Source organism: Setaria italica, chromosome III (genome assembly GCF_000263155.2).
Source record: "Setaria italica strain Yugu1 chromosome III, Setaria_italica_v2.0, whole genome shotgun sequence".
In the NCBI taxonomy this organism is placed as follows: domain Eukaryota; kingdom Viridiplantae; phylum Streptophyta; class Magnoliopsida; order Poales; family Poaceae; genus Setaria; species Setaria italica.
In genome coordinates this window covers 21,415,326-21,437,782 of record NC_028452.1, presented here as the reverse complement: position 1 = coordinate 21,437,782, position 22,457 = coordinate 21,415,326, and the positions used below count along the sequence as shown (strand labels likewise).

Genomic DNA, 22,457 nt, shown 5'->3' with positions numbered 1-22,457 from the left:
TTAAAAATAAGTCAGGAAACAAACCAGGCCTTAGCTCACCACCAAATACGACACCTTTGTCTTGTTGCAAAAGGGCTGCAGCTCTAGCTAGTTTCGTCAACTCCGCACTATGTAAGAACTTGCATAATTTCCGTGATTCAGCCTGGTGATCGTACTAAGTTGGAAGGCAGATGCAAATGTGCAGTTTCATATCTTTATATTGAGATTTTAAAAATAAAATTTATGCAAGATGTAGCTTGGGGACCGAGAGCCCAACTTCTTTTGTCTCTCCAATTGTAGAAAGAAAAGGTTCCCCACATGCCCCCCAACAAATATCCATAATTACTGACAACTCTCCATATACTCCCACGTCCATAATATCTTGACAATGCAAGGGCCAAGATACAAAGGGACAAAAAGGAGGTGGTAGGCACCCATTTTAATCATTAATGGTCTCCCCCCTGACACCCCCGACTCAAATCAAATCTGCCTTTGCCCTGCCCCAGCTCCAAAAGCGAAGCTTCAAGCATCAGCAACCTCCTCCGCCACCTCCCTCTTCACCTCCTCCTCCTCACTTGGAGTAGTAGCAAGCACCAAGCAGCACACTGCACACAACACGGCGGACCGGAGTGGAGTGGAGTAGGGAGCTGGGCAAGGGAGCCCCAGCCACCATCCCCGCCGCGGCCATGCGTTTCTCGGTGGTGCTCCTCGTCGTGGCCCTGCTCTGCCTCGGCGGCGGCGGTGGAGGTCGGGTGGCGGCGTCCACGGACTTCAACTTCCCGGCGGTGTTCAACTTCGGGGACTCCAACTCCGACACCGGCGGCCGCGTGGCCGCCGGGTTCGAGTCCATCCTCCCACCCTACGGCTCCACCTTCTTCGGAGGCCCCGCCGGCCGCTTCTGCGACGGCCGCCTCATCCTCGACTTCCTCAGTACGCTCGCCTCTCGCTCCCTCTCGATTCCATCTTCTTGAATTCGCCTGTTAGTACTATTGTGAATGTAACCATCTGAACTGCACCCGAAAGAATCGGTGCACGGGCGATCGGGTTCTCCTTGAATTGCGGGAATACGATCGTTCATGTTCAGTTCTTGGCACCCACCAAGTGCGCAACAAGTAATCGGTCGGTGTACGGATGGTATGGCATGTCGTTGATTCCTGAGGACACCGAGGCCATTTCGTCCGGGCGGTTGTTGGGAAAAAGGGCGATTTAGTTAGGATGGTCTGTGGCCGGACGCGACAAATGCGCCCGTGCGGTGGTTAGAAGTGGAGATTGAGGCATCATTGCAACCTGCAAATGGTCCTTGCCTCCCTGGTGGTTGTATGCTCTTGTTCTAACACCCGTTGAGGAACTGTGCTTGTTGTGTGTGGTCCAATTCTTGCCATTAGGGGGATTGCTGTTCGTCCTGGCATTTTCATGGGATTCGGTGGATCTGCAGTTAAGCGAGTGCTGCTTATTGATGAGATTCGTCGCAATTTTGCTGTTTGTTTTTGCTTAATTTATTGGGTCAACTGATTCAGCCCTACCATGTGCTTGCATTTAAGTAACTTGAAACGGACCATGGCCCACAGCTGCTTTACATTGATATTGAAATCAAATCACTGATAGATTGTGGGATTCGGAGGAGTAGCCAAGAAGCAAAGAATTTGATCTGCAGATTTATTGTACAGAAATTACATACAAGGTGATTGAGCTGTTGGCCACTGCATTAGTGCAGTATCAGTTTCGTTGGCCCAAAACTTTTTTTTTTTTGCAGAGTTGTATAGTTAATAAACAGAATAAGTTGGCCTAGTCATCCTGGGAAGGGCTTGAGGGGCTAATGCATTGCCCTTTGTAGCAATTCGAAACTGCTGAGAGCATTCCATTATAAGTATCAACTTTCTTAATATCAATACCAAGTTTTAAGCTCTCCCCTTTCTGTCACAGAGAATTTTGTTGTCTGTAATCTCATTCTTGTTGATAAACTTCTTCCTGCAGTGGAGGCAATGGATATGCCACTCCTCAATGCGTATTTGGATTCTCTTGGTACACCAAGCTTTCGGACTGGTGTTAATTTTGCTCAAGCTGGATGCTCAATCACACCAGCAAATCCAACATCTGTCAGCCCATTTTCATTTGGCCTTCAGGTGAAGCAATTCTTTGCCTTCAAGGACAAAGTTGCTAAGCTCCTGTCTAAAGGTATGAAAGTTTGCCTTATAGGCCCCCTTTCTAAATTCTGGGTTGCAAAGCAAGATAAGAATATCTTCTGCTATCCTATAGGCATATAACCTTCTCGGCAAAGCAATGAGCATCATCTGTGTAAATAAGAAAACATAATATAGAGTAATTTACAAAGAAATAACAATTCTGAAGACATGTCAATAGATCATAGACTGAAGAAGCTTCTGTCAGTTCATCCTAGTTAAATGAGGCATTGCGATAAAACATAGAAAGTGACACATTTGGGATAATTATACCGAACAAAATACTAATCATCTTACTCCATGGTGTTGGAATAGGTCTAGGATAGGCTATCTAAATGGTATGTGACTGGCTTCCATCATGTTAATTGCGTTTGAATTAATATATATCAACTAGATATTTAAGAAAACTAAGTTCATCGACACTGCTATTGATATCCAAACAAAGCTTTTGATTTTGACGATTGAGACTACAGGTTTATGTTGGTGATGTAACTTCTTATTTTAATTTCTTAGGAGATCTGTACAGGCAATACATTCCTCAAGATGATTACTTTTCTGAGGGACTCTACATGTTTGATATTGGGCAAAATGATCTTGCTGGTCAATTCTATTCAAAAACAGAGGATCAAGTCATTGCATCCATTCCAACTATCTTGTTGGAATTCGAAACTGGGCTCAAGGTTTGTAAAAACATAGTGCTTGCAACTTTACGTGCCTTTTTTTTTCCCCCAGAGTTCAGTATAGAGACTAGATTCTGATATAATTCACTTAGGTCTCAAGTTCTGCATTTTTATTCTTTCCATAATCTTCCATGTGCTGTTTTGGGTAAGAAGGTGCTTCACACCTAACTCTTTTTTCTTTGTTCCTTGTTAATTTCAGAAACTGTATGACCAAGGTGCTAGGAAATTCTGGATTCACAACACAGGCCCTCTCGGCTGCTTACCTCAAAACATAGCCTTGTTTGGCAAAGACCCATCCCAGCTAGATGAGCTTCACTGTGTAGCAAAGCACAATCGAGCTGCAAAACTTTTCAACTTACAGCTGCATGCATTATGCACAAAGTTGAGAGGTGAATTCGCTGGAGCCAGCATCACTTATGTGGACATCCACACCATCAAATATAACCTGATCGCCAACTACTCTCGATATGGTATGCAGCTTAGACTTTCCATTTTGCGTGATTATAATGCATCCAGATCATTTAAGATTTGTCAGCATATTGCAGCACTATGAAAAGATCTCTCGAGTGTTATGCATGCTTCGAATAGAAGTCTTATAATGAAATGACATTATCAATCCTGAATAAGTGCTTGCAATCATAAACCCACTAAAACAGGTGGAAAATAAAGATGCTTTAACTTTTTGGGCATTTTGCATCACTCTGCTCACATGTATGCACCGTTTTCCTTCGTTGACTTTTGTTCTGTGGATTGTGACATTTCACGGGAATGTTGTAGACCTGTTGCTAGCTTATCAGGAAATTAAAGCAGCTGTCTACGTGAACAACTAGAAAAGAAACAACTCAACATCCACTTTTGCTTCTTGACAGGGTTCGAGCATGCCACTCAAACATGCTGTGGATATGGAGGTCCACCCCTGAACTATGATGGTAGGGTACCATGTGGACAGACAGTGTCTTTGAATGGTAAACCTGTTACAGCGAAAGGGTGCAGTGACAGTACTGAATTCGTCAATTGGGATGGGATACATTACACTGAAGCTGCAAATTTCCACATTGCATCTCAGATACTGACCGGGAAATACTCTGATCCTCCGTTCGTCGACAAGATGCCATTCGTCATAAAACCTAGATTCTAAGTAGCATACAATTGTTTTCTCTCTGATCAACCACTTTAACAGCATTGGTTGCGGATACGATGTATTTATTACTTGTTAATAACCATATATAGCTCGATCACAGAAGGGGGAAAAGTCACATCTGGCTTGGTCAGTTGCCTATCATTGTTTCTTGTGGCTGGCTTCAGTGATTTTATTCCATTGCCCTACTTGTCTAGTAAGGGTTGTAGAGTTTCACGTTGCAAGCAGTGCTAGACAGAGGTAATTACTTGATTGGTTGCAGAGGAACTACGCTTTTTCACCTAATGAACCCACCAGTGAAAACATAAAAATATATGCAGTTATTATTTGTATATATGCTACCGCAGGAAAAATTAACCATTCTCCGTTCACCTCTAAGAATTCCTCCAACAGAAGAAAGCTCTGCTCACCCTGAGAGTGGGAAATGAACTTTTCCTCTTCGGTGTAAAATTACTGTACAGCACGCTAGGACTCAGCTCACTTCTTGGACACGTAGGCGTAGTACTGCGCCATGGGCACGACGAAGGCGATGACGAGCAGGCCTCCGACGACGAGCGTGAATTGCCCGCGCTTCTCCTCCGTCTCCTCCTTGGTCTTGAAGTTGGACTCCCTCTTGTTCTCCTTGAACGACGGGCCGCCCGTGTCCGGCAGCCCGTCGATCGCCGCCGCCAGCCGCTTCGCCGTGCTGAAGATCGCCTCGTTGTACTTCTCGTCCGTCGCCAGCACTGCAGGTAACAGGTTCAGGATCTGAGGCCATCCTAAGTGTCGACGTGTAAGTGACACACATGCTCGACGGCCGGCCTAAGTACCTGGGAGGTTCTCGGAGACGGTGGCGTCGAGGATCTGGTCGCCGACGGCCTGGACGAAGGCGGGGCCGCCGGTGATGGCGCCCTCCTTCTGGCTGGTGACGAGCACGATGATGCCCTTGTTGCTGCCCTCCTCAATCGTCGGGTACCACTTCTCCAGCACCTGGTCCGCGTACTCGAACGCGTCCGCTTTGCTCTGCAGCGACGAGATCCCGTCGATGGATGGCATCAGCGGATCGATCGATCAAGGTAGACGACGAAGGACGCAATGCGCACGGGCACGTACCGTGAGCTTGCGGACGGTGATGAAGTTGAGGCGGATGTTCTTGCGCTCCTCGAGGTCGCGGGCCAGCCGCTTGACGTCGGACTTGGTCACGCGGCTCAGCACGCCGGCGTCGTCCACCACGTACGAGTCCACGGGGGGCCCGTCGTTCAGCACGTCGAACTCGGATGCCACGGCCGGCGCGGGCGCCGGGCCCAGGCTGATGGCCAGAGACAGCGCGGCCGCCGCCAGGCCGTGGTGCAGGAACGACACCCAGCTCCTGCCGCCGCCGCTGCCGGAGTACCCATGGGAGGAGGCGGAAGCGGCGAGAGCCGCCGCCTGCTGCTGCTTCTTGAGCGCGGCGCAGGAGACGGTGGACCTGGCCGAGACGCTCCTGGTGCCGCGGAGAGGGGTGAACAATGTGGAGGGGGAGAGGAGGGTCTCCATTGCTGCTGCCGCCGCGGGAGCTCGGGAAAAGAGGAGAGGAATCGCGCGCGGTTGTGAGGGCGCAGATCGCTGGAGTTTCTGCTGCGCCCAGCGTCCGTTTGGTCTGGATTGTGATTGGGTGGCTGGGATTCTGGAGCCGGATAAGGTGCGGTGCCACCATGGACGGCGCTTGTCTCGATGTTAGAGCTCAGAAGACATGAATATGTCCACGTGTCAGGATGAAATGCGCCAGTCAGGCAGTCACTGTGGATAGTGAAGGACCGAACACGAGCTTGTCTGGTGGCAAACTTTCTCTCTGGATAGCACAGTACTCCCTCAGTTGCATTCCAACTCTCTAAAGAGTTAAAGAGTTAAAGTATTTAATGTTTAGAGAGGATCACAAAGATTTATATCACCGAATAGATATACTATAAAAATATACATAACGAAAAATGGTACTTATTTAGTATCATGAATGTTAGTATTTTATTGTATAAATTTAGTTAAACTTGAGATGTTTTGACCTCCAAGAAAATTAGAATGACTTATAATTTAAAACAGAGGGAGTATATTTTCACTCCAAAACCGAACACCAAACAATATATATGAGTTCCCTCGAAAATTCTCTCTTAATTACCTTCACGAAACCAAACAAAAAATTAGGAGTAAAAATCAAATTCCTATCTCACTTCCCTCCATCAAGTTATATTGTTAATTTCCATGCCCCTTCTCAAACGGTTTCTTTCATATAAAAGGTTTGAGCCATTGATGTTGAGATGGGAGGAGTAGTTGAGTCTAGGAGGCATCCTTAGGGAGATCATAGAAGGTTTGAACAATTGACGTTGAGGTTCGCCTTTTCTTCCTCCTCTATCTCCACCCTTTCTTTTACTTATTCTTCTTTTTCTCTCTTACACTCATCTTCCTCCTTTACTTCCAACGGAGCTCTGGGTGGGTGTGTTGGGGGAGGAGGGCTTGAGCCCCCTAGATCCGCCTCTGGTTAGAATGCAAGCAGCAAGTGAACCCTATTATGGGTGAATACGACAAGGAAGCATGGTACGACGTTATATACACATAGAAAAAATGCGAGTCAAATGAAACTAATAAATAAAATAAATAGTGTATGTTTGATTCTGTCCATAGAATCTGGGAGGTTTCCTTGAGCTTATAAGATTGTGATGGACGAGTCTATTGGAAACCTTCAATCATGGAGTTAGGACCTGTGGTGAACAGGGAAGATGAAGGGTCAGCTTGGTAGCTAGGAAAGCATTACCTAATTTTGCTTTGACGAGCAAGCCTTGCCTTGCTTTTGGTGGAGAGCTATTTTGGCTTGCTCGATTCAGCAAGCAAAAGCTTACTCGCGCAATCCCTGAGACAATGCGTCAAGAAAATCAAACAACTTTTTTCTCCAGTGTTAACGCGGGCAAGGCAAGGCAAGCTTTGCTGGTGAAACTAAGCGCATCCGAAAAAGAGAGCAAAATAAAATGAGTTAAAATGAGAAGTAGGTTCACCTATTGTAGGAGGGTGGGTAGAGGAAGCACAACACAATATCATATAGATGTAAAAGAAATGTGATTTGTGTTTTCAAAGGGAGTGAGCAGAAAAATTAGTTTCGGATAAGCAGTGCGTGCTTGATTTTGGGTGCAACTAAAATTGGGACGCTTGCTCTTGAAAGGAACGAAAAATTGGGACGGTTGTGCGGTAGCATCGCGCAAACTTCCACGTCACACTTCAGGAAGCCCAAACTAGCCGTAAAACCTCACTTCCGGCCCCGCCTCTAGCGTCACGAGTCACGAATAGAGTCATGACTAGCCTCTGCCTCTACCGCTTATCCAAAATCACCCCGTGCTCCCTCTCGCCACGGCTCCAACAATTGTCCAGAGACGCCATCGTCTCCGCCGCCCGGCGCGGCGCCATGCCCCCCGCCGCTCTCCTCCCGCTCGCCCCGTCGCCGCTTCACCCGAACCAGCGGCGTCACCTCTCCCGCTGCGGCGCCTCGCGCCGCGGCTTCAACGTCCACACCGCCATCGCCATTGCCTCGGCCTCCGCCGCGGCCTCGGCAGCGGAGGCGCCGCCCTCCCCGTCTCCTCCCCCGTCGCCGCAAACGCAGGCGCCTCCCTCCAAACAGGGCTCCCCAGTGCTGGGCGGCATCGCGAACACGAGGTCGTGGTCGCAGTACTACGGCAGCGGCTTCTCCATCCGCGTGCCGCCGTCCTTCGACGACATCCTCGAGCCCGAGGTGATTAATTAGCCTGACCCGTTACCTCTCTCTCCTCGGCGCCCTCTTCCTCCCCTGGGTAGGGTTGCTGGCCATTGAGGTGTGCGGGGGACCTCAATTTTTGGTTTCGGAATTCGAATTGGCAATGTTTGGTTTCGGAATTCGAAATGGTGGATGCTGACTCCTTCCGCGTCTCAGGACTACAACGCCGGGATGACGTACTACGGCGACAAGGCCAAGCCCCGGGCGTACGCGGCCCGCTTCGCGTCTCCAGATAGGTAGGTAGGTAAGGCCTCGCTCTACTCCAACTGCAGCTTTAATTTGTCTCAATTTTGTCAAGGACGATGTAGGAATGAATTTAAGTTAATTTGTCTCAATTTTGTCAAGGAGACAAGGACGATGTAGGAATGAATTCCAGTGGTGAATGAATTTCAGTGGTGCCCGTGTTGTGCATGCTAAAAACACAGTACTATCCTTTGTTTGATGCAGGGACGAAATCGTAAGTGTGGTGATTAAGCCGTCAAATCAGCTCAAGATCACATTTCTAGAGGTTCTTACAAGAGCTTTGCCATTTTAATTTTTGTCTTCTTTTACCCATCATTTGCAATCGCCACTGAGGCCCTGAATCTGTCTTTGCACAGCATATAGTCAAAAGTGGCATGGCATTTTAGAGCAGGTGTAGTGATATGTGTTTCTCATTCTCACACCAGTCAAGAGCATTCACCTGTATCCTTGACATAGAACATAAACAAGCTTGTTAAAAGCAGTGCGAATATATACAATTTCGTAGACTCAGACTTAGATACAAGGACTCCACAATAGACACTTGTACTCACAAGCTGGAGTTATTAGTCTGAACTTCCAAAGTTTATTGATTTAGTGTTTAACAATTAACGGGCATACCAGCATATTCATCAATGACCAAAACGTTTTCTGTAAAGAGAAGAGTCAATTAATAAGGCCTCGATTACCTGACACACTGACATCGCTGCTGATTGCATTGCTCTATACCTAAACCTAGGCTCACAATGAAGGAACTTTATATGACCTGTGCAACAAAATATTGTTTTGCAGGCAAAAGATATAACTGACTTGGGCACTCTAAAGGAGGCATCAAAGATATTTGTACCTGGTACTTTGAGTCATCTAAGAGTTGGTTGCTGTGCTGTTTTCTTTTCAAGCAAATGAAAATGGATATTGGCATAAAAAGAGAGATGAAAATGAACACGAAGTGTTCAAATTTTTTCACACATCAATGATGGGCCTAGCTCATTTCGTTTTGTCATTCTAAATTGGACGATTCATTTTTTTAAGGCAATGGGACAATTCATTTTGTGACCTGCCTGATATGTGTTCAGTAGTTGATAACTTGGCTTAGTTTGCATTGAGGTTTTAAAAGGCTAGCAAAAATTCCATTACTTACTACTTTCATGATGAGTTGTACAAATAGGAAAGTCTGTTTTTGCATGCTTCCATTGTTCTTTTCGAGACCTTTGTTTAACATTATATGGTCCTGGCATTATATAATGCTGCTAATCCTTAAACTTTCTTTAGTCAAATTGCTTTATTTTCATTACAGGCATATAGAGTGAAAAGTTAGATCCCATTCAGCCATACAGAAAAATTGATAAGAAGATATAAAGCGAAAATAACATTAGCAATTATTAAATTCTAAAGCATTGAAACGTACTAATCTGAGGAGATGTGCGTTATATGTTTGTTTCATCTTGTAGCTGGTGCAAAAGTGTTCTCAGCTCGAACAATCAAAGTTAAGGACAAGGAGGATATTAGGTAATATCTGATCTTTTACAAATTTTACAGACAAATATCCTCTTAAAATATTTATTCCTAGTTATAATAGTATCCAAATTTGGAAATAGTTTTCCTCGTATATTTTTTCATGAGTAAAATTTCTACAGGACATATTACTTCTATGAATTTGGTCTGGACAAACAACATGTTGCTCTAATGGCTACTGTGAATAGTGGAAAGGTATGCAGCTGTCATTTGGATTTACATTCTTAAAAGAAGTATTAAGTTCTACAAATTTCTTACTTTATGTCAGGTGATTTATTGTGTATATTTCCTCCCATATGGTGGCATTTGCATTTTCAGTTGGATTATATCTACGCCATGTCTGTTTTGTTGCTTATTTGCTTTCTTACATGAATTCTTATCATGACTTTCTCTGCTTCTTTACTTTGGATTCTGACATTTAAAAATTTCCTTTGAGAATAGGTATACGTACAATGGGGTCGTACAGGCCCAACACATAGATATAAACCTTGGCTAGGCTATTCTTAACACCCACTTCCATCCTCTCAAAATTGATATAACACAATCAGAATGGTGAGAAGCTTGAAAACTAAATGGTATATGGTGAAGGGCAATAGTTGGTTGTTCAGAATGATGGTTCACAGACTAGAGGAACTGAAGCACGCCCTCCAGAGCAAGATCAGCCATGCTAGTGAAACCAGGTAGTTCCAAATTAAGAACCAGAACTTTATCCTTAGAGCGGGATTTTGTGCTCTCTTTCTAGGAATCGCATGCTTTTGAGAGAAGGGCCAGCAAGGATGCAATATCTCGTGTCATTGATCAACTGACAACTGGATCACTTATCCTTGTCCAGCTTGAATCAGAGCAATTAGGAACGTAGAGCTGATAAAAAATTGCAAATTTGCAGGTTCAAAGAAAGTGAAAACCGACCTGTCCCATCTCAACAAGTGCAATTTCTTTCAGGCTTGAATGACATAAAGAGACCTCAAGAAGTGGTGCCATACTGTTAATGCAACAAACAAAGAAAATCATGTAGTGGGCTACGGTAGGACCACTAACTGAATGGTGGAACACATTAATAACAGCAATGTCAGGTCCAGTAAGAGCAAAGTAGATAAGACTTCGAACAATGTGACTGTAGTGTTAAGGATCAAGTGGAGTAGCATCTATGCTTTGAAGATGAAGAAACATCCCCACACAAGTAGCAGCCGCCTATGTATAAGTCTAGAGTGAGCAAGCAAATATCTAGAAGTTTAAATACTACAAGGTGGAAAAAGTTACTTGCCATCGGTAGATGGCTAAAAAAGCTACACTGATCAAAGGTTCAGGGATAAGCACTGAAACACAAAGAGACATATGGAACAACAAACAGAAAATGGAAGGACTGCTCAAATAAAGAAGGTGCCATCAGAGCTTTGAAAACTGAACATTTGGGTGCCAACTTAGCCATCTGGAAACCCAAGGGAGAGTAGTAATGTAGAACTAGCAGATGATCGGCAACCTCAACCTGAAGGTCACTCAGAAGTATCTGAAGTTAACTCAACAGATCAGTTGTCGACTCCTAAGTCTCAATCACTAGCAAAGGCATAATTAGCACCACGATGATGCACATGTGATCTCCTTAGCTCAGGATACAGCTTCTAGCACCGCTCAGCCGTATGACCAGTTCCCTTGCAGTGAGAGCAGACAGTTTTAGTATGAGCAGCAGACAGAGAAACCTCCTTGATAATCAGATCAGTAAGAGCCTCATCCATGGTGGGAATCGTGGGGCGTGCAACAAGCTCAGCCACAGTAGATTCAAACTCTGGGCGAAGGCGCACAAGGAAGTCCATCAAGCGGAACTCCTGACTAAATTTCTCCTTGACTTCGGAACAATCACATGGATGACAGGTCTTCGGCATCATGCAGTCCAGCTGCCACCTGACGCGTGTGAACACATTGTAATACTCCTGGATGTGTCCTGCTGCTGCAGAACACGATGTCTCTCCAGAAGAGTCACTTCAAGTGCCCTATTGTGCTCATAGCGCTGCTTAAGATACTCCCACATTTCTTGAGCCGATGAGAGACCAATGAAGCTCAGCCTGATTGGTTCCTCCGCGCTCATGCACAATATATCCATCACTCGATCGTCACTTATCCGCCAAGCTGCAGCAGTCTCTGTGTCGGCCTTCTCATCTGGAGCCTTGTCAGTGAGATGGGCCGCCAGACCAATGCCCCTGAGTAGCATTCTGACTGTACATGCCCAGATGTGGTAGTTCTGTTCATTCAGCTTGACATCTAATATGGCCACAAGAGCATCACCGGAGGCCATAGGTCAGGAGAGCAGCAAGAATGAGTCACAGCGGCAGGAATTGCTGGAAAAGTTGCAGCAGCCAGTAACAACTCACAACTCAAAAGCCAGTCCGTCCAGTCCACAGCATCAAATGCACAATGCAGCGGCACCAAGCACCTTGAGCAAGCCCAAAAGAGAATCCACCGAAACAGCTTCTTGCTATCAGCTGTAACAATCAGCGGCCGCACTATACTACACAAATCATCAGGTGGCTTCAGGAGGTGGAAGATTGAGTGGCTGCAGACGGATCTAAGCGGCGGCCATCGGCGGTAACCACAGCGAGAAGGAGGGCCCTCGGCGGCGGCCCCTTCTCCGGGCGGAAATCCAGAGCAGCGGCGTGCGCCTGGAGCACCTCCGGGGATGGCGCTCTGTTGCGGTTGAAGGAGACTGGCACTCAAATCGGGCTGCCACCGCCAGGACACCAGGTCCCTGCCGGCGGCAAACCAATCTCTCTCAGATTCCCGTGCAGGCTGCGACGACTCCGGCGACTAGTTGGAAGGGCGGCGGCGTAGTGGAGGAGAGTCGGCGCAGACTGGCGGCGGAGATGACCCGAGGAGGCAACGGCAGTCTGATTATAAACCCAACCAAGCCCAGCGAAATGGGCGAGCCGTATGGGCCGAAGAATAGTACTTGCCACGCATAACGCGCATATGATCTCAAAAAAAAAAAACATAACGCGCATATAAATGAAAAATATTGGTCCTCTCAAAAGAATATAAATCAAACTTTTGCAAAAATAAAATAAAATCCCTTACGGAAAACGTGCACCAATCTGCATCCAGTTCTTGTACAACTCATCACCTTGTGACAATTGCGTAGACAATTACATTTTCTTTTCTTGCTGAGTAGTAGCTGGTGTTTTGGCTTCAATTTTCTTGAACCTTGTGTTGTTGACAGACATACATTGCGGGCGCTACTGCTCCAGAGACGAAATGGGGTGACGACGGTGTGAAGTTACGATCGGCTGCCGTATCTCTGTCCGTTTCATGATTCTGCAAAGCAGGAGGCAAGAAAACACTATGCTACAACTTCACGTTCAACCGCATGCATAGAGGGATCGATCATTATTGCACTATACGTGTAGTGATCAAAAGAAGGTAAATAGTTCTAGCAGTCGTCAACATCAACATACAAAGGAACTAGGCGAGGCTCTGTACGACGTTTCACTCGAGTCTGTGGACAATTTTTGAAAGTGGTGATTTGTCATGAAGAATGACATCATAATTGAATTTTGATTATTTAAATCTTGTTTGTCTACTGTAGTTTTTTTTTAGCATAATGACACAGGAGTGGCACAAATAGATCATTTCACTTGGCCGCCTTCAGTTTATCTTCAGATATCAAACGGATTGAATCTGCCTTTGAAGGTATGCTGGATTCTCTGATCGGTAACTTGCCATGATTTCCTCCTGGAGATGTGACTTTGCACTTCACTTGACATTTCTAACAAGAGAACAGTCTTCCTGAAGCACGAATACACAAAAAACGCAAACCAGCCACTCTCATTTTAGTACGAGTCAGTTGTGTTTATTGCTAGTACAAATCGAGGACTTCTAGGCCCAGTCCTGGCACGTGACAAATGTGCAGAGTGGTCACACTACGAATTCGGAGTCCTAACTGTCCTCTTAAGCCCTTGGTGATGGGTCCAGGTTCTTTCTGGTAAAGGTAGCTCGCAGGATGATAAGGCTGATTAGAGCATCTCCTCCTCCCGCAGCCACAAAAGCCGCCGAAACGGTCTACAATTTAGGACGGATGGAATAATTGATTATGTTCAAGTCGTTATTTTTCTTCCTCTCAATACAAAGATATCTAGCGAAGAGATTGGCGTCCGTGGGAACAAAGATTCAGCAAGTGAATACAAGATGCATCTTTTACCTATATAGGACTGCAAACTCAGCAGGACATGCATGCATGGCAACATCCATCAGGTTCTTCTCGGAACATGAAAAGGTGAAAAAAAATGAAAAAACAAAAAGAAACCCCTGTCCTGATTCTGACTTCACCTATCCCTACCCTCATACTCTCTCTACGGCTTCTGAACTCTGCTACTCGCTCAGACGCCCACAAACCCGGCTAAATTACAGGCAGACCAAAAACCACACGAAAGCACCACTTTCCAAGACGACGAGTCGACGACGACGCGACGCTAGTCACCGAAATACACAGGTAGGGACGTGCAACACGACCCGTTTCAAACTCAGCTGCCCGCGCGTTTCGACCCATGTTTCGTTTTCCTTCTTTTTGCTTCGAAGACGAGAGAAAACAAAAACACTCCAAGAACGCCTACGAATTGAACGATGGCTCATTGTCTCCTCCTACTCGGCGGTTCGGTTCGACGGCGAGGTGACGCCGGGCGGGCCCTCAGCCCTGCGCCTCGATGGGCGACATCATCGCCGAGAACCGGCGCTTCTGGATGCGCGGCGGGAGGTGCTTGTTGTACCTCTTCGGCCCGACCGTCCACGGCAGGAACACGCCGGTGCCGCTGCGGCCCATCCGCTTGCCGACGTTGCCGCCGCCGCCGCCGGAGCCAGAGGAGGCCATCACCATGGGTCTCCCGGGCGCCGCCGCCACCATCATGACGGGGGCGCGCACGGCCATGCCCCACGCGGCCGGCGTCAGCACGGCCTGTGGCGCCGTGGCGTACCCGATGATGGCGCCGCCGACGGGAGCCTTCTGCGCCATGCAACCGGGCGCCGTCACCTGGGCGGCCACGGCCGGCTGCGGCTGCCAGGGCGTCATAGCCTTGGTGGGCGACGGAAGCGGGCTCAGGTCCACCGGCGTGGACGGCCTCACCCGCGCGAACGTGATACTGACGCGCCGGTTGGACGACGGGCACACCACGTGGCGCGCCATGTCCGCGCTGTTCCCACGCATCACTAGGAGGGACCTGCAGATTTGAATTGCACATTCCATGACCCATTGGTTGAAAAATGCTAGTTATTTTTATGTCATCTTTGATGCAATGAAAATAGATGATGCAACTGTTAAGCTTACCCTTGCTTTAGTGAAAGTGTGAGGGGCCCCTTGTAGTTGCCGTTGCTGTCAGTGACAAGTGACCTGCCAAATGCCATTGTAGTCTCAGAAAGCAGAAGAGTGGAAATTGGGTTGTCCAGATGAGGAGGCTTGAAGTAGGGCTGAGAGTGTTCATCCTGCAAAACAAAATCAGTAATGTGTTAAGGGGATCAAGATGTTCGATGTTCATCGAATTGAGCTACTGGTTCGTGTCCTGCAGAACATTTCAAAATTTCAAATGCCTAAAACTGAATCTTAAACCAAGGTCCTATAACACCATGAACTGCAATGGAGGCGCCTATGTGCAAACAGGTTGGGATATTTTGCTAGTTGAAGGTTTACTCTTTTTACTACAACAACAACGACAACAACAACGACAACAACAACATAGCCTTTCAGTCCCAAGCAAGTTGGGGTAAGTTAGAGTTGAAACCCAACAAGAGCCACAAATCAGGTTTCGGGCACATGAATAGCTGTTTTCCAAGCACTCCTATCCAGAGCTAAATCAGGTTTTGGTGACATGAATAGCTGTTTTCCAAGCACTCCTATCCAGGGCTAAATCTTTGGGTATATTCCATCCCTTCGAATCTCCTTTTATTGCCTCTTCCCTTCAAAAGGTTTACTCTTTTATTTGACTCGTCAAAAGTTAAAGAAGAATCGATTTTTACAACTCGTTTCAGAATGGTCAAACAAATTATCAGTTAGTAGAGATTGATGGGAAATGGATATGTCATTTTCGATTTTCCTCCCTTTCGGTTAAAAAGCATTTTCGATTTTTACTCTTTGCTCCTACTGTAGATGACTGCTAAACAATTTATTTTACAATAAGTGATTATGGTTAAACGATCTACTAGAGTTCACTTGTTATACTATCGAAATGTAATTTTCTAAGTTTGTACAGGTAGCAGGTTTTTAAAGGGGAACAGCAAGTATAAGGCTTTGAAATCTAGTGGATAGTGCAAAGATCTGATCAGAACTTTTATGGTTTTATAAGAAGCAAAAAGGGCACTTGGTTTCATCGAGCGTGCTGTCATGCTTATTTTATAAGGAAACAGCAGCACCTACCTCATCGAAGAAATTGATGATGACACTGTTTGGTTTCCTGCTTTCTGGTATTAAACGCCAAAGAACAAGGTGGTCAATGACAGCCTGCAGGACGAGGGGGATTGGTTCTATGTGACCTGTGGACAAGGAGAAAAAAGGACAGTTGTGACATCATTAACAAGAGCGTTTTATTGTCTGCAGATGTGAAAATATGCTACGCACAGAAGCATATTCTTGTCAGACTAAGCAAGTAGAAGAAAACGAGGTACGGAACATACAATTAGCTTCCTCGGTGGTAGGTTGAAATAATGGGACACCTAGCTGAATGATCTCCCTTTTGTTTCCTTTGATCTGCTTGTTGAAGAATATGAAGGTTTCACCTAAATTTGAGAAAAATAAATGATAAGCACCAAATTGATCGTGGAAACTGACCAAGGCATAACTCATTCACGAGACGTTTAACATAAAGTCACATTTCAAGTGATAAAATAGATAAAGACACTGACCAGAGTTAACCAGAAAATTAGTCATTTCTAAGACCAGGCAGCTTACTTGTCTGTGATGATTTCGGCCAAACCCAAATAGAAGCAGACCGAGGTTGTGGGTTCTATGTCAATTCTTGAGGAATCTACTCAGGAACTTAAGAAGTCTAGAACTTACTTGGATCAACATTTTGTCATGCACGACTTTGGACGGACGTTAGAATGTCTTGGCACGACCTATTCCAATAAAACAGAAGTGATCTAATATGTTACTAGTATTAAATTATATATTCAGTTCAAAGGTGTTTCTTTCATTCAGAGAGGTAAACTTCAAGTTAGCTGAAGTTAAGACATGTCAAATCGGTTAGTGTCATAGTCACTAGGTTGATGACATTACTTTGTCTGTCAGATTCAAGTTCTAATTTACCTAGATTAGATTGACCAGCAGCTATATAGGAAGACAGATCAGTACTAGTGATCTAGTTACATAAATTTCAAAATCTTAGGTAAGTTAGGTTTTGCTGTTTCTATAATATAGAGCATAGACTACAATTGCTAGGACCTAGAACCTGTAGATATCTGAGTCAGTTAGCTCAAAAGTATGTATCAGACAAAACCATCACCACCAATAGAAAAGGTAATGAATGATAGCCTGAACTAGGACCACAGTTAGATGCTACCCATAAGAGCATTTTTGGTATCCTAAAGCATCAATTGGATGGTACCACAGATATTTTGTTTCTTTTGAACACATATACCAGATGTTAGTTATGGACATAAAAAGTTACAAAGAATGAACAGATCAAGAAAAAGAAAACAACACGGCAAAAATTAATACTCTACTTTAGAAACTTATAAGCACATTTAATGGCAGAAAACCTCTGAAGCAAAACAAAACTTACCTGAAAGTTCTCCATTTCTGCCAGCCTGACGAATTTCATTGATGAAATCTGCAACTTTCATGATCTCTGATGTTGTAAACACATCTTCATATATCTTCAAGCCTTTCACAACATTAACCTGGTTGATAACATGAGGTCACGAGGGTCAGTCAAGAAAGAGTGCCTTCAGAAGAAATTAACTTAATATGAACAGAAGTGCTACTACTTCCTACAGCATCTCCTAGTCCTTCTGTACAGAAAGATTGCCGAGTGATGAGATGGAACTCGCCATGTGCCCCTTCACAGACTCCTTGGCCACGAAGCCTTTCTGGATCTTGATCCTCTCGGGACGGGCAATGCACTCCTCATGGTCAGAGCAGATGGGATAGCTCTCTGGTAGGCTGTGTTCCCCTTGAGATCCTTGATCAGTATGATCTGCTAAGTAATATACATCTCAGAGGCTTCCCAACCATTGTTGGATACGTACTATGTGTCGCAACAAAAGAAAAAACAAAAAGACACGAAATTCTTTAACCCAGCTATATCGTTTTGAACATAACATCTATTTTTGCCGAGTACTGTAACTTTTCTGAAGAAGCAAAAAAAACTAAATTAAAGTTCTTCACAGATAAAACGAGTGACTGCTGACTTCAGAAATTTGCAGATAGCTAAATATAAAAACATCACTTGCACTTTTATGCTTGAACATGGGACACGCGGTTGGATTGGCTGTTTCTTTAGTTAGCTTGGAACAGAAGCGCACGCCTAAAGCTGATGACTTCATCATAGTGTTCATAAAATGAGAAACAAAGATAGGATTATAAACTGTCACCGACAGACGGACACATCCTACTGAACATAAATAAATATAGCAGTAAAATATATGAAAATAACCTGCACTTGATCTTTGCTTTTCACGCATGGCATAATTAGATCTTCGCTTGGTAGTTTGTTAGTGGGCACAGTCACTCAGCACCAATGGGTCCAGTCTATTGCCCGTTTGAATTCTCGTATATCGTTCTGCCACATCCTACTTTGACACCTATTCGATCTTCAAAATATCCATCATAACAGAGGAAGAAATGATCTCCTTTTTTGTGGAATCCCAAGCTGCTGCACCGTTTTGGTGCCACTTTCTACGGGCTGCAGCATGAATGGAGAAGAAAAGGCGCCTTCCGTGATGATAACGTGATAAAAGAGGAGCCCGTAGACAAGAGATTCGGGCAAAGTTGGAAGAAGTGAACGCGGGCATTACTAGTAAATGGCATCAGTGCAGGGGCACGCACCAAACGGAAGCAGGGACCAGCAGTACATGTTCAATAATTGGACGAAGACGGGTATAAAGATATATTAGACCACGCTGCTGAAAGCACACCTTTCTTTTTCTCATCCTTTTGCAATTTTCTGCCGCACGCACAAGAAACCCAAGACTTGTTTTTTAAATCTACTTTTTTTTAAGAAAAAGGTCATGGTCCATCGGTTGTCAACGTCGAAGCGATTGCCTGAAATCTTCTAAAATCCAGACCCGTTGCAAAAAGGCGAGCTGACTAACAGCAGCAACCAGACAAAGGTTAGAACATGATCGCATCATCAATGGACAGCGCATACACCGGCCACGCTGTTCAAACCCAATTAATCAATTCCACAGCACAGCTCAATCGTGCATGTGCAGAGAGATTCAGGAAGGTCCAAAAGCTCTCCACACCCTAGCGCTGTAGCGCACACCTACCCCCTGACCATGAGGCCCCGACGGCCGCAGGCGGCTGGAGAAGCTCGACGGGAGCCGCCACGGTCCGCGACGGCTGTGTCCTCGACGAGATGGCGCCATACATCAGACAAGGAGTTCTTTCGCGAAGCCCAGTCGGTGGGTCCCGCGACAGTACAGGCGGCTTATTGGCCGGTGGGTCCCGCGAGGCAGTGGCCCACCGGCGACCACGTGTGCGGCCCGGACTGCCCGGTGCCGCCGATCCGATCGGGACGGCACCAGATCCAGCCACCACCGGAAATCCTGGCTACCGGAACCCGATCTGGGGCCAGGTGGTCGGTCTCTCCCGCGGCGCGGGTACTCGGCTCCCTCGTGACTCCTCCAGCGTCGCTGGGGCGCTCGAGTTCAAGGCTCGCGTCACGCACGCACCGTCACCGCCCCGCCCCCCGCTTCTCCATCAAGCGAGGGCCGAGAAAGTCACAAGTCTCGTCGAGCCCGGCCAACCGTGCGACAGAGCCCGGCGCCGATCTCAGACCGACACGACACGTGCCCAGGTAGCAAAGTATATTCTAAAGCCCACGGCGCCCTCTGCGGACAAGACAACGGCCAATCGCATCGCCGCTGCACACTTGCGCGCACCAGACGCGCTGGTGCGCTCGCTCGGCTCACCAGACGCCACAAACCCACAACACACCACGCGATGGTTACGAGGCCGCTGCGCCGAGCAGCGGTCGCCCTCGGCCAGGAAGGCACAGCGGGCCCCAGCCGCGGCGGCAGCGTAGGGGAGCAGTAAACTAACATTAATTGCCCAGGCAGCTCCCTCCAAAGCGCATCGCGTAATTTCAAGAGAGGCCGCCCCCGGCCGTACTGGCACCGGTACTTTACCGCGGGACCCCCGCCCCCCCACCCCCCGGGGCGAAGAGGGTGGCCGAGGTGGCCGCGCAGGCGGAGCTACCGCCCGAAAAAGAACGGCGAGAGGGTCGTCAGCGGACGGCGTGAGGACGAAAAAAGACCGGTAGGGTTTTTGGTTTCTCCCCGTGAGTGAATGTGATTCCGCCTCACGGGCGCCACAGCTCCTCCACCGCCGCCGCCGCCACGACCGACGGCCAGGATTGACCCGGGAGGGGGGGATGGCGACTCGATTGGACACGAGGGGAGAATTATTGGCCCTCGCGCCCCGATTTTCCACTAACCACCAGGCATAATGGACCCCGTACGCCAGTTCTGTTCCAAGCAAATGACTAGTGCCATGATAAAGCGTAGAGTAATTTGAAAGCCTCTTGGTAAATAATCTCGTTTATCCGGAAATAGATAAAAATCGCCGGAAAAAGGAGGAGAGATTAATCCCGTTTTAGTCAGGCCCAAGAAAGTAGGAGATGATTAGCGCGAAAGAGCTTGCGGAGGAAGCCACGGACTGGAGACCAGATCCAAAAATCGCGAAGCTGGCCAAATTGGTTTGAGAAACTTTTACCAAGTCTGGCTGGTGCGGACGCCGAGCTAACGGAAACGACGATGGGTTCGGCGAATTCGAATGCGGTGGCCGGTTGCCGGTGCAGGAACCGGATGGGTTGCAGCAGGCGGGGTAATTGATTGACGTGAGCACGGGAGGAATTAATTCGCGGGTAGTGGTGATTGTACTTACGTCCGTCAGCGACGGTGTCGTCTTCCGTCGAGGCGGCCTTCCGCTCCGACGAATCTCCCGAGGAATCCACCTCCGCGTCCGGCTCGTGGTACTCCGCGGCGGGGCTGGCGACGGCGCCGCCGTCGGCCTCCTCGGCCGCCGGTGCCGGATCCTGCTGTACGGGATCCTGCTCCTGCTCCGGCTCCGGCTCCGGCTCGGCGGGGAGGTCCTCCATGGGCTCGTGGATCACCGTGGACGCGGCCTCGTCGGAGTAGCAGCAGGACCCCGCGGCCGCGGCGGCGCGGGCGTCCGCGACGCGGCGCAGCTCGGCGGTGACGTCGGCGACGGGGTAGAACTTCTGCATGTGGAGGACGGGGAACCAGTTGGCGCGGCGGCGGTGGAGCGCGGCGAAGGCGGCCTCGTACTCGGCCCCGCCGCCGCCGCCGATCTGCGCGAGGTGGCCGCACAGCGCGTCGATCATGGCGTTGGCCGCCGCGAACTCGCCGCGGAACCACCCGATCACCGCGTCCCTCGCCGCCACCTCCGGCGCCGCGGGGCCGCCCGCGGCCGAGCCCACCGGCGACCCCGGCATGCCCCCCGTCGTCATCGCCCCCGCGATCGCCAGCCTACGCTTCCTCCCTACCCTCTGTCCCTCACTCACTCTACAGCCCCACCCCACCTCAATTCCTTCCCTACGCCTTCCTCCCCTTCCTCTGCCTCTCCACCTCTCTCGCAGCTTTTGTAATGGCGTTGGTCCGGCTCGACCCGCTCTGGCTGGCCTTGGGAAGCAGAGGAAAACGATGTGGGGGTCTGCCTCGCCCGGGGCGCTCGTATAAATACCTCGGCGGGTGCCCGTGGCCGAGCCCCAGGCGGGTGACGTGGCGGCGAGCAAGGGGGCCTGGCAGGCGCGGATCCGGCGACGAGGTTGCATTGCGGTTAGTTAAGGCCGGGTCCGCCTGATGGCTGCGGCGGCCTGCGGGGGTGGTCGGGTCGGGTCGGACCGGACGGGAGCTCGCCGCTCGGCTCGGAGCGTGGCAGCATCGCTCGCCTAGCGAAGTAGCGAGTCGCCTCGATGGCTCGATCACGGATCACCCCCGGCCGGCCTTCTTGGGGCGCATGCCGTGCGGCGCGGCCGGGGCTTGGGGTCCACGGCAAGGTAGCCAGCCATACGCCCATTCGCGGGCGCGTAGCTAGTCCGTTGGACCACGAATGATCCCAGCCGTCCGTTTCAGAGCCCCCACGGAATGTCCGGCTTCCTTTAATTGTTCTTAGGGCATTCACGGATTTTGAGTGGTGTAAAGCGATTTTTTCTTTTCGAAAAGACGTTGGTGAATGGTGATGTATTGAAGGTGAGGGTGTAGTGTACCACACAGATTCCAGATGGTGTGGAGGGCGTCGAAGAAGAGAAGATGACACGACGGGATACGAGGGTCGTCGTGTCGAGAGCCAACGATTCGATCTCGAGGATGGTGTTTCGCGGATCAAAGAAAAAAAAGACTACATGAACTGCAATTTATTTGATAACTTTTTTGCGGGTGTGGTTATAAAATACCGTGCATTGAAGTCGGCATGTCACAATGTTATGGATGTTTAAGATAGATGCATTCATAGTTTCATGGTGTAAAGCATTTTTTTTCCTCTTTGAAAAGATGTTGGGATATATTGTAGGTATGACATGTGTGATTTCGAATGACGTGGAGGATGTTGAAAAAGACACGGGAGATGATGGACCCGTCCAGAGCCAAGAATTCATTATCGGGGATGGTGCTATGCAGACCAAAGAAAAAGATATAAGGGAACTGCAATTTCTTAGCTGAATTCTTTTCAAAAAAGATGTTGGCGATGTATCATAGGTATATTCATGATGTATTCTCTCCGTTCCAAATTGTAGGTCGCTTTAGCTTTTTAAAATTCATAT

The 22,457-nt window shown here is 47.9% G+C and overlaps 4 protein-coding genes across 4 annotated transcripts; 2 read left to right on the top strand and 2 right to left on the bottom strand.

The window, feature by feature from the left end:
* The first annotated feature begins 452 nt into the window (after positions 1-452).
* LOC101767694 (GDSL esterase/lipase At1g54790) lies at positions 453-4,121 on the top strand. The gene is made up of 5 exons (XM_004962090.3): positions 453-909; positions 1,954-2,154; positions 2,673-2,839; positions 3,039-3,309; positions 3,709-4,121. The coding sequence occupies exons 1-5, from the start codon at positions 666-668 to the stop codon at positions 3,975-3,977; spliced, it is 1,152 nt and encodes a 383-aa protein (XP_004962147.1). The 5' UTR covers positions 453-665; the 3' UTR covers positions 3,978-4,121.
* A 153-nt stretch (positions 4,122-4,274) lies between these two features.
* LOC101768099 (UPF0603 protein Os05g0401100, chloroplastic) lies at positions 4,275-5,593 on the bottom strand. Its single transcript, XM_004962091.4, has 3 exons — positions 5,070-5,593; positions 4,787-4,979; positions 4,275-4,702 (listed from the first exon to the last, which is right to left on the bottom strand). Exons 1-3 carry the CDS (start codon positions 5,490-5,492, stop codon positions 4,455-4,457), a joined length of 864 nt encoding a protein of 287 aa, XP_004962148.1. The 5' UTR covers positions 5,493-5,593; the 3' UTR covers positions 4,275-4,454.
* Positions 5,594-7,253: 1,660 nt separating this feature from the next.
* LOC101767296 lies at positions 7,254-13,051 on the top strand. The gene is made up of 7 exons (XM_004962089.2): positions 7,254-7,707; positions 7,885-7,964; positions 8,176-8,236; positions 8,761-8,818; positions 9,420-9,477; positions 9,606-9,678; positions 12,692-13,051. The coding sequence occupies exons 1-7, from the start codon at positions 7,273-7,275 to the stop codon at positions 12,782-12,784; spliced, it is 858 nt and encodes a 285-aa protein (XP_004962146.1). The 5' UTR covers positions 7,254-7,272; the 3' UTR covers positions 12,785-13,051.
* Positions 13,052-13,637: 586 nt separating this feature from the next.
* LOC101766885 lies at positions 13,638-21,357 on the bottom strand. The gene is made up of 7 exons (XM_004962088.3): positions 20,561-21,357; positions 17,503-17,648; positions 17,235-17,352; positions 16,129-16,230; positions 15,872-15,987; positions 14,789-14,943; positions 13,638-14,681 (listed from the first exon to the last, which is right to left on the bottom strand). The coding sequence occupies exons 1-7, from the start codon at positions 21,144-21,146 to the stop codon at positions 14,156-14,158; spliced, it is 1,749 nt and encodes a 582-aa protein (XP_004962145.1). The 5' UTR covers positions 21,147-21,357; the 3' UTR covers positions 13,638-14,155.
* Between the last annotated feature and the right edge of the window lie 1,100 nt (positions 21,358-22,457).